Source organism: Penicillium digitatum, chromosome 4 (assembly GCF_016767815.1).
Source record: "Penicillium digitatum chromosome 4, complete sequence".
Classification (NCBI taxonomy): Eukaryota; Fungi; Ascomycota; class Eurotiomycetes; order Eurotiales; family Aspergillaceae; genus Penicillium; species Penicillium digitatum.
Genome location: NC_089387.1, coordinates 3,243,757 through 3,257,328, shown reverse-complemented (window position 1 = coordinate 3,257,328; position 13,572 = coordinate 3,243,757). Strand labels below are relative to the sequence as shown.

At 48.8% G+C, this 13,572-nt stretch overlaps 6 protein-coding genes across 6 annotated transcripts; 3 read left to right on the top strand and 3 right to left on the bottom strand.

The window, feature by feature from the left end:
• Nucleotides 1–55: 55 nt before the first annotated feature.
• On the bottom strand, nucleotides 56–1,613 carry Pdw03_1102 (Short-chain dehydrogenase/reductase SDR; the record flags this gene model as incomplete). The annotated part of the gene is made up of 4 exons (XM_014679348.1): nucleotides 56–485; nucleotides 557–1,140; nucleotides 1,208–1,314; nucleotides 1,373–1,613. 4 exons carry the CDS (start codon nucleotides 1,611–1,613, stop codon nucleotides 56–58), a joined length of 1,362 nt encoding a protein of 453 aa, XP_014534834.1.
• A 1,215-nt stretch (nucleotides 1,614–2,828) lies between these two features.
• Nucleotides 2,829–4,359, bottom strand: Pdw03_1101 (Mitochondrial protein Fmp26, putative; the record flags this gene model as incomplete). Its single annotated transcript, XM_014679347.1, has 7 exons — nucleotides 2,829–3,161; nucleotides 3,216–3,435; nucleotides 3,488–3,606; nucleotides 3,658–3,828; nucleotides 3,883–3,954; nucleotides 4,018–4,136; nucleotides 4,194–4,359. The coding sequence occupies 7 exons, from the start codon at nucleotides 4,357–4,359 to the stop codon at nucleotides 2,829–2,831; spliced, it is 1,200 nt and encodes a 399-aa protein (XP_014534833.1).
• Nucleotides 4,360–4,761: 402 nt separating this feature from the next.
• On the top strand, nucleotides 4,762–7,279 carry Pdw03_1100 (ABC transporter, integral membrane type 1; the record flags this gene model as incomplete). Its single annotated transcript, XM_066099805.1, has 7 exons — nucleotides 4,762–5,130; nucleotides 5,186–5,245; nucleotides 5,306–5,420; nucleotides 5,471–5,739; nucleotides 5,801–6,847; nucleotides 6,921–7,137; nucleotides 7,188–7,279. The coding sequence occupies 7 exons, from the start codon at nucleotides 4,762–4,764 to the stop codon at nucleotides 7,277–7,279; spliced, it is 2,169 nt and encodes a 722-aa protein (XP_065957532.1).
• Nucleotides 7,280–7,508: 229 nt separating this feature from the next.
• Nucleotides 7,509–9,312, bottom strand: Pdw03_1099 (Major facilitator superfamily domain, general substrate transporter; the record flags this gene model as incomplete). Its single annotated transcript, XM_066099804.1, has 7 exons — nucleotides 7,509–7,665; nucleotides 7,722–7,793; nucleotides 7,855–8,166; nucleotides 8,220–8,526; nucleotides 8,576–8,885; nucleotides 8,940–9,138; nucleotides 9,203–9,312. 7 exons carry the CDS (start codon nucleotides 9,310–9,312, stop codon nucleotides 7,509–7,511), a joined length of 1,467 nt encoding a protein of 488 aa, XP_065957531.1.
• A 476-nt stretch (nucleotides 9,313–9,788) lies between these two features.
• Nucleotides 9,789–11,347, top strand: Pdw03_1098 (Flavin-containing monooxygenase-like; the record flags this gene model as incomplete). Its single annotated transcript, XM_066099803.1, has 3 exons — nucleotides 9,789–9,919; nucleotides 9,974–10,547; nucleotides 10,613–11,347. The coding sequence occupies 3 exons, from the start codon at nucleotides 9,789–9,791 to the stop codon at nucleotides 11,345–11,347; spliced, it is 1,440 nt and encodes a 479-aa protein (XP_065957530.1).
• A 780-nt stretch (nucleotides 11,348–12,127) lies between these two features.
• Pdw03_1097 (Protein kinase-like domain) lies at nucleotides 12,128–12,859 on the top strand (the record flags this gene model as incomplete). The annotated part of the gene is made up of 2 exons (XM_014679343.2): nucleotides 12,128–12,751; nucleotides 12,812–12,859. 2 exons carry the CDS (start codon nucleotides 12,128–12,130, stop codon nucleotides 12,857–12,859), a joined length of 672 nt encoding a protein of 223 aa, XP_014534829.2.
• Nucleotides 12,860–13,572: the final 713 nt, after the last annotated feature.

The following is a 13,572-nucleotide window of genomic DNA, read 5'->3' as shown; positions in this document are numbered from 1 at the left end:
CTAGTCCCATGCTATATCTCCTGCTAGCTACAACACAGGGCACAAATTCACATTACTACACCTTGGTGAATTTAAATCCCCCAACAGCCCCCCTGGCAAAAACAAACAAAGTCGACCCAACAATCATAACAACACCACAGAATATCTGCTGTCGAGTATAACCATCATGGAGAATATCTGGCACCAGAGCACCGCCAATAGGCGTACCAGTCAAGGCTGCAAACGAGATGACAGCGAAGAAAGTGCCGTTACGCACGCCCACCTGACGAAGATCGGAGATCTGCGCTACAAGGGCCGGTGCAAGTGAGACAAACGCACCGGAGCCGAAGCCATAGAGGGCGCTGAACACAATTACTGGGATGTTGCCTCTCGACGGTAGCCAGAGGGCGAGGACGAGAAGAGACGAGAAGAACGTTGTTGCAACCATCATGTTGTAGCGGCCAACTTTGTCGGCGAGATAACCTGGAAGGGTGCGTCCGAAGATGCTAAGTGGAAATGGTTAATTCATCAACAAGACCAAGGTGGATGGATTAGAAAGGAGAAGTCAACCACTTACCTAGACGCGTTCAAAATTGGAATCAGATACCCAGCAAGATGGGTAGACATGCCATATCTTTCCGCCTGGGTAATAACAAAAGTGAACGGCAAAAACATACCCCAGAAGAAGCAAAAGGCACCAGCAAGCGTAAGCGCGAACTCACACTCGGCCAACGGCCTTAGGAAATTCAGGATATCAAACGGCTTCGGGCGATGCGGTAATCTTGATTTCAGCGTGAGATTGGCGAGACTCAACATGAACAAGATGAGGAATGCGCAGATTCTCATCGCCCAGGGGAACCCGACTTTGGGAATCAGTTGGGTGACCATGATCGGGAAGATGACTCCACCCAGACTGGATCCAGCGGCTGTTACGCCGAGGGCGAAACCCCGACGCTTAGCGAACCAAGTGCTGACGGAATTGACGGAGGCATTGAAGATGGCGCTTGCGCCGATCGGGCTGCAGATTCCTTGCGCGAGGATGAATTGGTAGTACTTTGTTGAAAGGGAAGCCATCATTAGACCGAAGACGTGGAGGAATGTGCCAGTGAGCAGGATCCAGCGCGGACCGTAGCTGTCGAAGATGGTTCCGAATATTGGACCCTGAGGAGGATGTGAGGATGTGTCTGGGAGGAAATGTCAAGCTGTTCAGGGAGAATGGTCTACGCACGCAGAAGAACATCATGAAGGTCTCTAACGATGTGATCCATGTTACTGTGCTAGTGGAGAACTCGCTCAGTTGGTGAGTTTGGTAGTAATCTTGGAAGACTCCGATGCCTGCATGATGTCAGCATCTTGTTGGGCTCATGCATTCGGACAGAACATGGGACCTTACAGTTGATCCAGCCAAAGCTGACGAATAGACCACAGAAAGCTCCTAGTACGACTCGCCATGCCTGCGCACCTCCATCAGGTGGTGGATCGATCGCCGGTGTTGCTGGTGCTGGCCCAGCAGCACTTGCCTTCTCAGAAAGTGGTTCATCTTTTCCCGATGATCCGAGTCCTTTCTCTGGGTCCCCATTTCCATCCACACTCATAACCGGAATGGTGGTGGCACTATCGACAGAGGGAGCCATCGTTGTCGGCGAGCAAGGTTCGAGTTGTAGACTTGATCTGTTTATCTGCTTTGAGATATTTAGAACTTTGGATTTTGAAATCCGATCACCAATTTATAGATCTCCAAGATCTCCAATAAAGACGGGAAATCTCAAAAATGAAGAAACCAAACTGTGTGTTGGACCAGTTTGATTCTAAACTTCCCTCACTGTCAACCCGTTTGGTCCTGAAGCTTTAGGGTTGTCGATTAAACTTGGGACATGGTGATATTTAAAGGAAAAAAAAAAAAATTAAAAAATTAAAAAATCTGTCAAAAAGTGAAGCTGTCATAACCTTGGACAATCGGTTTCTGGCTAAATCCGAGCTGAGAATCCGAGCTGAGAATCCGAGCTGGGAACTGATTTTTAGATAGCAATGGAATGATTCTTTTTACGGTCAATTGTTCTTCGGAAATATCCCCCCCCTCTTGGACCGTCGGATTTGTCTGCAATGGCCCGGATTTAGCTGATTCTCCCGGGATATTTACCTCTTTGGGAAGATGGGCAAGTTGTTTTTTAAACCTGAAACAACAGATCCGAGTTGAGGTCTGCTTGTGTGTCGCTGTTTGTATTTAGTGACATCGTGGAAATGAAAATAGAACCAGATTCTCAATTCTGTTCGGTTATAAGTTGCGAACCGAATGAAAACCGAATGGAACAAGCCGACCATTCATGGTAGTGATGGATACATCCATCGTGCCTAGACAGACACAGGGAGAGTTCTATTGACGCTTTCTCTTCGAAAAAGAGATCGAAAAAGAAATTCTGCTAGGAAGTAGAACAACACAGTCTTCCTATTCGGAGGTCTAAATAGGAAATGAGGGTCATGTGCATGCATCAACCCCGACCTAAACCTATCAGTCCTTGGGGTTTCTTAAATATGCCACAATACGTATCTCAATCTCACTATTTAGTATTGGCTGTCACATATCACCAAACCGTTCCACGGCGTGACGTAACCGTACCCTTTTCAATGCCCTCTTTATCACACACACACACACACTCTCTCTCTTATATAGAATCCATAGATCAGAAGGGAAGAAAAATGAGATTGATTGGCGATTGCCAAGATAAAAGAAATGCCCATACTGTACAGGATTCAACGTGATAATCATCCCAATTGGAGACCACTCTAGCCCGTACAACACCCAAGGCGAAGAGGACTCCAAGCCGACCCTTTTGAAGCGAGTCGTTCATTTAGTTTGTGCTAGTAACTTCCTCAATTTTGACCTTTCCATCTTTGCGAACCGTCGCAACGCTTTGGCTCGTTCCTTGGATTTCCTGCTCGAGTTCCGCGACAGAGCGCGTCAGGCCAGCGATATTGCTAACGGCCTTTTCGGCTTCTGTCTTGTCGGCTTCTGGCTTCTCGTCTAATGTCTTTGCATCTTCGATAGACCGAGGGGCAGGCGAGGTAAAGCCACTAGGAGCATTGGCAATCTCATTAACTTCCTGTGCGGACAAGACATCGTTGATACGAGGACCGCGGGATTGAACGAGGATCGTCGTGGGACCATCAAACTGCAAGAAGAGCTAGATGACATGGTTAGCTGGCTACTATGAAAGGGCTCAAAGAGGCTACCATACTCGATCTCCCCAGATGGTCATTCGAGACCAGGTGCGCAGCTTGTGGAACCACTGCATAGTGGACTTGTATGCTTTGGAATCAGACACATCACGAACGAACTTGGCATTTTGGAGAAGTCTTGGTAGTGTCTTCAGACCTGGGACCTGGAAGGTGAGCGTGGTGGATTTGAAACGGTAGGGCTGAGGCGGGTTGGAGGCCATGGTGTAAGCAACCACGTTGCTGTCGATCGAATGTTAGCGACGTCAGACGCGCAATCGCAGAGGGGTCATACCTGGGATGCGCGATGTATTGCTCGCCATCCTTCAATTCAACCGAGTACAACTGTCCATTTCCAACCAACGCGATTAAACCTCTGCCAGTCACCTCGGAGCTGCCCCAATGGGACAAACTCTGCGTAAATTAGCTTGATGTTTCCCTTCATGCAATTGCAGCTCCACTCACCAGGTTTGTGTTGATCGTCGGCTTGATGGTCAGTGATCGGCCCGTCCATGCAAGCAGAGCCCGTTTTTGGGCAACCATCCAGTCAACGGAACCATTGACGTCCACGACGGCGAAGGAGGTATTGGGAGATCGAACGGAAACGAGAGCTGTGACAGGGGTTGGTGAAGAGACCTAGTGAATTGTCAATCGCTGTCTAGAGGTCCTGATCTGCATCGCGCGTCTTACCTTTTGATAAAGGAACGGCACTCCTACAACAGCCCTCCGGAAAGGTTCTAGAACACTCAAGGTGGAAATAACCTGCGCAGAGAATGCGTTAGCGTGATAATTCCTACAGGAGAACATAATGGCGAGGACGCATACGTTATCCGCCTTGCCACTTAATCCAACCAGTGTTCCGCGTCGTGTGTATAGGTTCTGCGAGGCCGAGAGCGAAACGGAAAGAAGCGAGTATGGGGCGCCGACCACATCGAATCGCGCATCTAATTGTCCTCGCTATCAGTACCACAATTAAAAGGCCTCGGAGGAATTGCTTTTACCTCGTGATTCAACAGAGCTCGGCGTGCTAGCGAGTGGCAGAATATCGCCATGAACGGGAGACACTCCCGAGGGCGCGGCGCGAATTTGAACCCATCGCGTTTGCCGGTGAACGCGAGGAACAACTCGAGTCCATGACAGAGGCCGGACACCTTGGAAGGGGCGCATGGTGTTTGAAACAAGAGCAGCGACCAAGTGCCGAAAGGAGAATTTACGTCAGTTGTGACGAAAGGGAAATCGGGAAATCGTGGGCCCGAGAGCGATGCGGCCGACGAAGTACACAACTCGACCTAGGAATTGCGACATTTGGGGTTTCATTATAAGAGGTTTCTGAGTTACTTTTCCTTTTAATTCTGCATCTCATTGTTCCCTTGGCTATTTGCGACCACCCCAGAAATTGCATCAAGATCGTCGGGTTTAATTCCGAAGCCGGCTATCCCCCCCGCGAGCTATCGGAGACACAGCTACCTTGTGCGCCAGTCTTTCTTACTCACTCCCAATATGTGCCCCTGAACCTCTTGTGGTGACTCGTACTACTCCGGAGCTCAGAGGTTATAATTCGAAGCGGCCATGCTGCTCAGAGCCGCACGATCGCCGTGCTGGCGCACAGCGCAATTCGCTCATCCAAGCCTCACTGGCCACCTACGAAGCACACGACTCAATGGAACACACCTACGTACGTTCACATCAAGTAACAATTCATTATGGAGTCAGTCCACAGACAAAAAAGAACCTGCATCTGTCAAAGCTACTCCTACCTCTACTCCCGCACCATCACAACTAGCCAATGCCAACATCATCCCAAAGCCGGAAGACAGCGGCAATGCGAAGATTCCACCAAAGAAGGACTTGCTGAGCGAGTCCATGGCTGGAAAAAATGAACAAAGGGAGGCAGACTGGGCTATTATGAAAGAAATGGCCAAGTATCTGTGGCCGAAGGTAATCCCCAAGTGCTGTCTGTATAGAGTAACGGGGTGTTAACTATAGCTGGTAGAATGATTGGGGCACAAAGCTTCGTGTCAGCACGGCACTTTCATTGCTTATTGGAGGAAAGGCAAGTCTCATTTATAACTGTGTTGATGTTAAGACTATGCTAATATGAGCCCAAATACAGATCCTCAATGTGGAGATCCCCTTCTACTTCAAGAACATTGTCGACTCCATGAATGTAGACTTTGCTACCCTCGGCGGAACTGCCTACACAGTGGCTGGATCCATGATCATTGCTTGTAAGGATGGCAACATGTCGAAGAAGGCTCTTGTAGCTAATGTGTTTTAGATGGCGTGACTCGAATTGGAGCCACATTATTTCAAGAGCTACGTAACGCGGTGTTTGCCAGCGTTGCGCAGAAGGCAATTCGGAAGGTGGCGTCAAATGTTTTCGACCATCTGTTACAACTGGATCTCAACTTCCACCTCTCTCGGCAGACTGGAGGTCTGACCCGCGCACTTGACCGCGGTACTAAGGGCATCAGCTTCCTCCTAACCTCCATGGTTTTCCATGTGGTTCCGACCGCACTCGAAATCTCGCTTGTCTGCGGTATTCTGGTATGTTTGGCAGAGAGCGACAACGGAAAATCTTGTTCCTACATGACTGACGAGTTAATAGACCTACCAGTATGGCCTTCAATTTGCTGCCATCACTACAGCAACAATGATAGCTTACACGGCGTTCACCATCACTACAACCGCATGGCGAACAAAGTTCCGGAGACAGGCCAATGCAGCTGATAATCTCGGAGCAACCGTTGCTGTGGACTCGCTTATTAACTACGAGGCTGTCAAGTACTTTAATAACGAGAAGTTCGAAGTGGCACGATATGACAAGGCCTTGAAGAAGTATGAAGACGCATCAATCAAGGTGACTACGTCTCTGGCATTCCTCAACTCTGGTCAGAACATGATCTTCTCTTCTGCGCTGGCCGCAATGATGTACCTAGCTTGCAATGGAGTGGCGAACGGATCCATGACCGTCGGTGACCTAGTCATGGTCAACCAGCTGGTCTTCCAGCTCTCCGTCCCCCTCAACTTCTTGGGATCAGTCTACCGGGAGCTGCGCCAGTCCCTGCTGGACATGGAGACGCTTTTCAACCTGCAGAAGGTGAACGTCACCATCCAGGAACGACCCAACGCCAAGCCGCTGCAGCTGACGCACGGTGGCGAGATCCGCTTCGAGAACGTCACTTTCGGCTACCACCCAGACCGACCGATTCTGAAGAATGCCACCTTCACCATCCCCGCGGGACAGAAGTTCGCCATTGTCGGCCCTAGCGGCTGCGGCAAGTCTACTATCTTACGTCTGCTGTTCCGCTTCTATGACGTCCAGTCCGGCCGCATCTTGATTGATGGCCAGGACATCCGCAATGTGACCGTCGACAGCCTCCGTAAGATAATTGGAGTAGTGCCGCAGGACACCCCGCTGTTCAACGACACGATTGCCCACAACATCCGCTATGGACGGATTGATGCATCGGACGAAGAAGTGCGCCGAGCTGCAGAGCGAGCCCACATCCACAAGCTCATTGAGGGTCTGCCTGATGGCTACCAAACTGCAGTTGGTGAGCGTGGGATGATGATCTCTGGTGGTGAGAAGCAGCGGCTGGCAGTTTCTCGATTGATCCTGAAGGATCCACAATTATTGTTCTTCGATGAGGCAGTAAGTTGATCCCATCACTTCGTCTGCTAGCCGCAGAGTTGAGGATTAAGACAACTAACCATCCTGTTTTTAGACATCTGCGCTAGACACCTACACGGAGCAGGCGCTCCTGCAGAACATTCACAGCATTCTTAAGGATAAGAGCCGCACAAGCGTATTTGTGGCTCATCGTCTACGTACGATCTGCGACAGTGACCAAATTCTGGTCCTGAAGGATGGTCGTGTGGCAGAGATGGGTTCACACCGCGAGTTGCTTGAGCGTGACGGTACCTATGCAGAGCTTTGGAAAAGTAAGTCTCTTCTTCCTCGCAGTCTGCAATCCTTGCTAACTCGATTTCAGCCCAGGAACAGTCGATAGCCCAAGACCTCGACCTCGTCCAGGACATTGACCTGGACCAGAGCCAGGAGGAGGATGTCCAGCCTAAGACGTGAGATTGAGAGTCTGCACTGCAGATGACCATCCAAGATCTAAGTGTTAGGCTACTTTATGTCGGACTGTAGGGTTACTAGCACATATCATCCCAAGGGGAACAGCCATATGCATGTCTCAGGAACTCTTTGATTGCTACGGGTAGCACTTTCTTTGTTAGTGGATGATATTAGGATGAGACACAAAAGAAACCGGAAAGAATTTCTCTAGAGATTTCACGAGTTGCTACCCTCAAGGGACATACACCATAGGTGCCAACCCATCCTTGGGCTGATGTTTGCCTTGAGCAACACGCCGGTTGTGAACGACATAAATGACAATCTGCGTCAAGGCACTCGCGATTCCTACAGATACCATGATGATCATGGTACGTAGGCCTGTTGAATAACTTGTTGATCTTAGCAGCTGTTGGAACAAAGAATTTCAGAGAATGGCTTAACTTACAATGGTTTATCACCCACTTGGAAATACTGTGTCCCAACCATCAAACCACTGATTGCAGACATAACCCACATCCTGCAGTCCAGAACCCCATCAGCTCCAGTCACTGTGAACGTCAGAATATAGAAAAACTCACGCAATGCTGATACTCCGCTCCCCCGGATCTCGACAGTTGATCTGAACCCAGAAGTTATGTATGGGGTGATATCCCACAGCCAAACTATTCACAGCGGTCCAAAGTCCCCAGCGTGACCATTTACCAGCATGGGGCTGGACCTTGAGATTGACTATCAGGGCAATGAGGTAGCAGGCTTGAGCAGCAACCACAGATGCACCTCTGAGATTAGTTCGATCGCTCATGTAGGCGAAGAAAAACACAACTCCGAGTGACAGGAATGCGCCGACTGCGGCTAGAGCGTTTGCTGCCGTTCTGTCAAAGCCGAGTGACCTGTAGCAATTTGGATGAGATCGATCTATCTATCGGGAACATTGAATCCTTACATGATGATAGTTGGCGTGTAAGTGGTTAGAGGACTCCATGTTGAAAACACGACGAAGGTAGAAATGAAGTGTGGCCAGCGACGATAGCAAGCCACAGTGCGGAAGACAACTTTCAACGGAATGTGCACGCCATATGCGCCCTCTGCACTTCCGCCAGTGTCTTGTTCGAGTCGTTTTTGAAGGATTTCTTTCTCGGAGTCGGAAAACTTGATAATTCCCGGGCTTAATAGTGGCCTGGTCAGATCGGGTGATCCAGGGAGGAGTAGAGACAGGAGGAATGAGACGAATATCGTGAATAGCCCCTCAACTGTTGATGCATTAGCGAATGAGGGTCTTGTGGTTTGTAGTATGCATACTGAGGAAGAGCCACCGCCATCCTCGAAGACCGTGTCGGCCATCTAATTTCAGGATACCAGAGGCCAGGATAGGACTCAAGGCATTGCCCCCAAACATTCCAAAGAAGAAAATGGCAACTCTCTTGGCCAATTCCCTTTTCGTATACCACGATGATAAAGTGTAAACGGCACCGGGGATATACCCAGCCTCGGCGAACCCTAGAAGCAGCCGGACAGCTAGGAATGAACCTCGATTGCGAACAAAGACTTGCATCGTAGCGAGTAAACCGAAGAAAAAAACCTGGGCCGAAATCCACTTGCGAGGACCAACCTGTCAAGGTTCGGGTTAGGATCAGACCTTCCAGCGAGGTGATGATGTACCCACCCGTTGCAAGGCCATGTTACATGGTATCTCAAAGACCACGATGCCCATAAACATAAGCTGATTCCCCAAATTGACTGTTGATTGTGAGATTTTGATATCCGCGGCGAAGCCGCCCGTCAATGCACTCGCAATATTCATGCGATCTAGCTGGAAAACAAGAAGACCGAGAAAAAGCAGAGGCAAAACCGTCATATCGATCCTTGAGAGAAAGTCAGGTCAGCAATGAATCCTAGATACTCTTTCTTGGGATTCTCGGTGGTTACTTTCTGCGAGCCTTTTGCTCCTGGCTAGGATCCCATTCTGGCAATTGGCCCAGCGTTGAAGCTGAATGCCCCAAGTCGCTAGCCTTGAGATCTAGCTTCTCATCGGTCATTGTGACATCCATGATAGATCATTCCCCCGAGGGAGATTGGTAAAAAGGGACCTTGTTTAAATCTTACAGTATGAAAGGTAATGATAGTAGAAATCCGAGGAACATCGCAAGTATCAAATGCGAAGTATCAATTATAGACCTCCCTCAGTCTTCAGATATTTTTTTTTTTAAACTTCATTCGCTAGTACCATAACTTCCAATATGGCGTGCTACGAGGAATTTCTTGGACCTCGCGCCAAATTCCAAATGCTATATAATCTTCTTCCAACCCGTCGAAGTTCGGGATTTGAAGGGGTTTGACCCGAATGGGGAAGGTGAGGTCTTTTGGATCGAGATCGCCCCACGCCAAATTGCGTGATAGGGCCCATAATCAACGACACGGCATTTGCGACATCTGGTTTATATCATTGCATCTCAGGATGATTCTATAACTGTTGTAGTTTGGTTGAGATTTGGGTTGGGACTTCTCTTCGATCATGGCTGTCAAACGTGTCGCGGTCATTGGTGCTGGGCCGGCGGGAGCCATTGCCATAGATGCTTTGGCGCAAGAGCAGGCCTTTGACATCATTCGTGTATTTGAGCGCCGGGAGGGAGCTGGAGGATGTTGGTCTGTTCCTTTTTTTTTTCGGAAGCTTCTTCGGTGACTAACACGATATCACAGGATTGGCGACTCATCGCAGCCTCCGACGCTCCGCGACTTTGTATCTCTAGCGACAAGAACAGCCGATCCACCGCTACCTGTCCCTGAAAAGCTGCCTGCGCAGACTCCAAAGTCAGACCAACCTCGTTTTACCGAGTCGTCTGTTTACCCTTATTTGGAAACCAATGTTGACTATTTGCCCATGCAGTTCTCCCAGGAACCTTTCCCAGCGGAGCGTAGCAAACTCTCTATATCTCACCATGGACCTGAGACTCCATTTCGAAAGTGGGACGTAGTTCGAAAATACATTGAGGGTCTTGTGGATCGCCGGGGCTACGGCGACTTTGTTGCATACAATACCACAGTCGAACTGGTCGAGAAGGTGGGGACGGAGTGGAAAGTAATGCTCCGCAAAAATGGCGACAAGAGTGACTACTGGTGGGTTGAGTGGTTTGATGCGGTTGTTGTGGCGAGTGGTCACTTCTGGGTGCCTTATATACCCCAAATAGAAGGCTTGGAGGCAATGGAGAAGACCAGACCGGGGAGCGTGATTCACAGCAAACACTTCCGCGGGAGAGAGAAGTTTGTCGACAAGGCAAGTAAGATTCTCAGATACAAGCATATTCCCCCAGGGCTATTATGCTGACATGACAATTCCAGCGAGTTGTGGTTGTGGGCGCATCCGTCTCAGCAGCCGACATCGCAGTCGATCTTGTGGAAACGGCAAAGGCACCAGTCCACGCAATTACAATTGGCCATGCGCCCAACGGGTACTTTGGCGACGAGGCGTTTAACCACCCGAAGATACAAAAACATCCATCAATAGAACGAGTCTCGAACCGAACTGTGCACTTGACGAACGGAAATTGTATCGACAACGTTGACCACATAGTCTTCGGCACAGGTTACAGCTGGACGCTGCCATTCCTACCGTCCGTTCCAGTCCACAATAACCGCATCCCTGGTTTGTACCAACACGTTGTGTGGCAAGAAGACCCGACACTATTGTTTATCGGCGCCGTCGCGGCTGGTCTGACCTTCAAGGTCTTTGAATGGCAATCGGTTTTAGCTGCACGGCTACTGGCCGGTCGAGCCACTCTACCGTCTGCTGAAGCGATGCAAAAATGGGAAGCGGATCGGATCAAGGTTCGGGGTGACGGCGTGAAGTTTACACTGCTCTTCCCAGACTTCGAAGACTACTTTGAGACGCTGAGACACCTAGCCGGAGAGGGAGTAGAGGGAAAGGGACGCAAGCTGCCCAAGTTTTGCCGCGAGTGGGTAAGGGCATTTTTGGAGGGATTTGAACGCCGTAAGGCGATGTGGAAGAGATTGAACACGAATTCTCGGGCTTTGTTGAATACGGAGACTACTCAACAGGAAATAGCTCGGCTTTGAGCCCAATCAAGTGAAGTTCGGATTCTTTCAACTCGCAGCAGCTTTCCGTCTTCAACGTGTGAGTCCTTTTGGTGAGAATCTAGATGCCTCTTCACGGGACAGGGGTAAGCAAGTGGGTATTTTGACACCTAACATGAATCGGCTTGAGATGAAGACAAGCCACGGTAGATAGAAAAGTACCTTTCTTGATACAAACCACGTGTGGATCGGCACCACTAGACTCTACTTGCTTCTCATAAAGTCATAGTCATTTCGAAGAAGTTCTTGCACCAAGTAGGTGTTGCGACTGAAGATCAGACCGGTTGAATCTGTATATAGATGGTAGGACTAAACAAGCAAAACATAGTTGATAGGCGTGACTGTACTATATATAGCAAGCGCTCTTGAAGTGCATCCCTTGGCATGAGTAGAGCGAAAGAAAGCGGTTAGTGAAACCCGGAGAGAACCTTGGATTTAGAAATGTGGTGAATCTAGTAATTCAAGAGGTCTTGAAAAAAAAAAAACAAAGCGTTCATTGAAACCCTGGATCAGGACCATTGTCGATGGGGCCTCAAGCGCGCTTTACATGCAGCCACTGAAACCGACCCACTCTGAGATTTCCTCCTACCAGCGGCAGCGTAGTGGATTTGAGTCGCGAGATCTGGGGGTTTTTGGGATCCACATGACCCGGAGAGTCAAACTTACATAATCTGGCTATTAGTAACCAAGACTTGGGCCATATTTTGTTGCCTGACCTGCTTCAACCTCTTTTGATATATGTAACTTTCCAACAGGACAACAATGCATCTAAGATGTGCTTCCTTAACGGACATGGATTCCTCCAAAATCCATATTATCAGGGAGATTACGCACTCTGATACGTCTTCAATATTCGAGGCAGATCTGGATGGACAAAAGTATGCTTTGAAGGTTTTCCACGACAACGGCGACCCTGGATATAGCGAAAAAGGTCGTGATTTAAACCGGTTCCGCTGCGAACTCAATGCATATAAGAAGCTTTTCGCCTCTGGTGTTTGTGCACGCAGTTTCGTTCCAAAATTCTACGGCTACATCAATCGAATGGACCCCGCAGCATTCCATCCTACTTTCCAACATTTCTCTCAAGACAAGCTCAAGCCGAGAGCAATATTGCTAGAGTACCTCCCAAATGCAGAGAGTTTCAACTGCATTAACTACTCGGATCCGCTCTATCCTCAGGCAATTGAGGGCATGAAGGAGATACATAGGGCGGGCGTTCACCACAAAGACATCTACCCGAGAAATCTTCTCCTTGTTCGTGGAGACCCTGATAGGCTGGTCTGGATTGACTTTGATGTTGCAACGACCTTCACCGACTTTGGACCTGAACAGCTGGCCCGCTGTGACTACGAAATTGCGCTGGTGAAGGGGTTTGGAGAAGCACTGGCAAGGACTCTGCTGCTCCCTAGGTTGGAAGCAGTTAAGCGTGCTGACTGACGAATGCAGAGAGATGACCAGGCTGAGGGACTCCCTCCTAATACAAAATTTTATTAAGGGTTCTATAGGCTTGCGAATATTCCGGCAACGTTTGATCGCGTTCAGATATGCGTTTTTGTAATAGATGAGTTGGGCAGAGCTCTGACTGTGGGCTATATCCCTTAGAGCGGCGATATGATGAGGAGTCTAATTCTCAGCACTTCCATTATATATATGTAGCAGCAGCCTAAAGTGTGGTTGAAAACAGGGTACTAAAAACCCGGGAAATACTCGGACCGCCATGATGACGCGCGCATACAATTTACAATTACACAGTTTGTTGTAAATTTATTCAGCATTGTTCGCACAGATTGGAAATAGAACGTCATTGATCATACCAACCTATATTTATATCGTAAAGGTCAACCCCGTCTAGCTTCGCCAATTCACCAAGTTCTAGTTTAAAGCGATGAAGTACCTTTGTAAAAAAAACATGGCAGCAAAGAGGAAGTAGCCCCATGCGCACAAGAGCCTAAAAGAATTTCCCTCTGGCTATTCCAATGTTAATTCCCACACTCAATGTTTTCCTTTCACAACGCGGACGTAGTCACATTCTGGTCAAATTTCCCGCCAACGCAGAGAAACTACTAGTCCGGGTCAGATCCAACAATTCTGGTCTGTCTTCTTGAAGGAACAACTTGTGTATAGGGATCAAATTTTAGGGGGAAAAAAGCAAAGGCAGAAACCAACAAAAAACCTCTAAGAAAATACATTTCGCCTCATCCATGTTC